At 66.8% G+C, this 1,320-nt stretch overlaps 1 protein-coding gene across 1 annotated transcript in view; it reads right to left on the reverse strand.

The window, feature by feature from the left end:
• Window positions 1-868: 868 nt before the first annotated feature.
• Window positions 869-1,320, reverse strand: part of AMN (amnion associated transmembrane protein) — a 10,428-nt gene continuing 9,976 nt past the window's right edge. Inside the window, exons 10-11 of the mRNA XM_010851415.1 lie at window positions 1,230-1,317; window positions 869-1,158 (exon numbers count right to left, since the gene is read on the reverse strand). Coding sequence (XP_010849717.1) covers window positions 1,072-1,158; window positions 1,230-1,317 — 175 coding nt within the window. The 3' untranslated portion in view covers window positions 869-1,071. The remainder of the gene's footprint in view (window positions 1,159-1,229; window positions 1,318-1,320) is intronic.

The following is a 1,320-nucleotide window of genomic DNA, read 5'->3' on the forward strand; positions in this document are numbered from 1 at the left end:
GCACCTGTTATCGGCCTGAAACACAGGTGCTCAAGTGTGAGCCGTCTTTAAATGAAATACTAGCTATTGTAAGTAACCACCGCCCACAATGTGGGCGAGCTTCAAAAGGTACTGGCCGCAGAGCACAGAGCCACGGGAGCTTAAGAGCGAATTCACCGTCAGAAGGTCACGGGTGGTCACCCTCGGGGTGGGGGGGGGCGGGCAGGTGTGCCCAATGTTGGTCACACAGGTGTCTCCCTGACAGTTCAAGCTGGCACGCATCCGTACACACACACACACACACACACACACACACACACATATCCACACACCACCATCCATCCCACGCCGGTCTGTCATTACCTACCAAGTCAGAGTGGCTCAGCTCTCACCCACTGCGGACCTCACAGCCGCCCGCAGGAGGGGGGCACGGGCCAGGCCTGGCCTCCGACACCAAAGAGCCCCCACCCAGCAGGACACACACCAGCGCACCAAGGCCTGTGACCACGGTGAGCCGGCAGCTCTGCCCCCGCCCGCAGAGGGGACAGATCCACTGTACTGCTGGGCCAGCCTGCTGGGCAGGCCAGTGCCCAGCCCGCTGGAAGTCCAGGCCAAACTGTCTGGCCCCAGCACAGCCCACGCAACCTGGGCCTGAGCAGCTGGCAGCCGGCTCTGCCACCCTCTTCGGTTCCGCTCCCGACTCCCCCCCCACACGCCCCCAGTAAGGGCTTCTTCCTGGGCTCCTCCGGGACACAGCAGGCCCGTCCTAGTTCTGGGAACACCTTCTCAGGCCGGAACCTTGGGCCGCCCCAGCCGACAGGCAGCACCCAGGACTGCCCTGGGTGGCTAGGCGTCAGCGGGCACGGGCTCTGAGGACCACCCCTCACCATTTGACCTGGCCCTCCCAGCTCCGACCAGGCAGGGCCAGACGGGCGCGGGACAGGCGCGGGGAGTCCACGCTGACAGCAGGTGCAAGAAATCGCTTTATTTGGCCAGGACACCCCCATCCTAGGCCAGCAGAGAGTGGGGGATCCCGCGGGGCCCGCTGGATGGGGCTAGGGTCGCGGTGCGAAGGGCCGGTCACGTGGCCGCTCAGGCCTCGGCCTCCGCTTCGCCGAACAGCGGATTAAGGAAGTAGCTGCGGCTGGAGCTCCTTTGGTCCGACTTCGGGGCCGGGAGCTGCGGGAGCGCAGAGTCAGGGAGCCCGGCCGCAGGGAGGTCCCGCACCCCCGACCCCGGGCGCCCCTCACCGCCTCCGCGGAGTCCGCCGCGTAGAACACCGGGTTGTGGAAGCCCAGCGGCGCCCCGGCCCGAGCGGGGGCCGCCTCGTCGCGCCTCCTC

The sequence above is a fragment of the Bison bison genome, unplaced genomic scaffold (assembly GCF_000754665.1).
Source record: "Bison bison bison isolate TAMUID 2011002044 unplaced genomic scaffold, Bison_UMD1.0 scf7180017864302, whole genome shotgun sequence".
Lineage (NCBI taxonomy): Eukaryota > Metazoa > Chordata > Mammalia > Artiodactyla > Bovidae > Bison > Bison bison.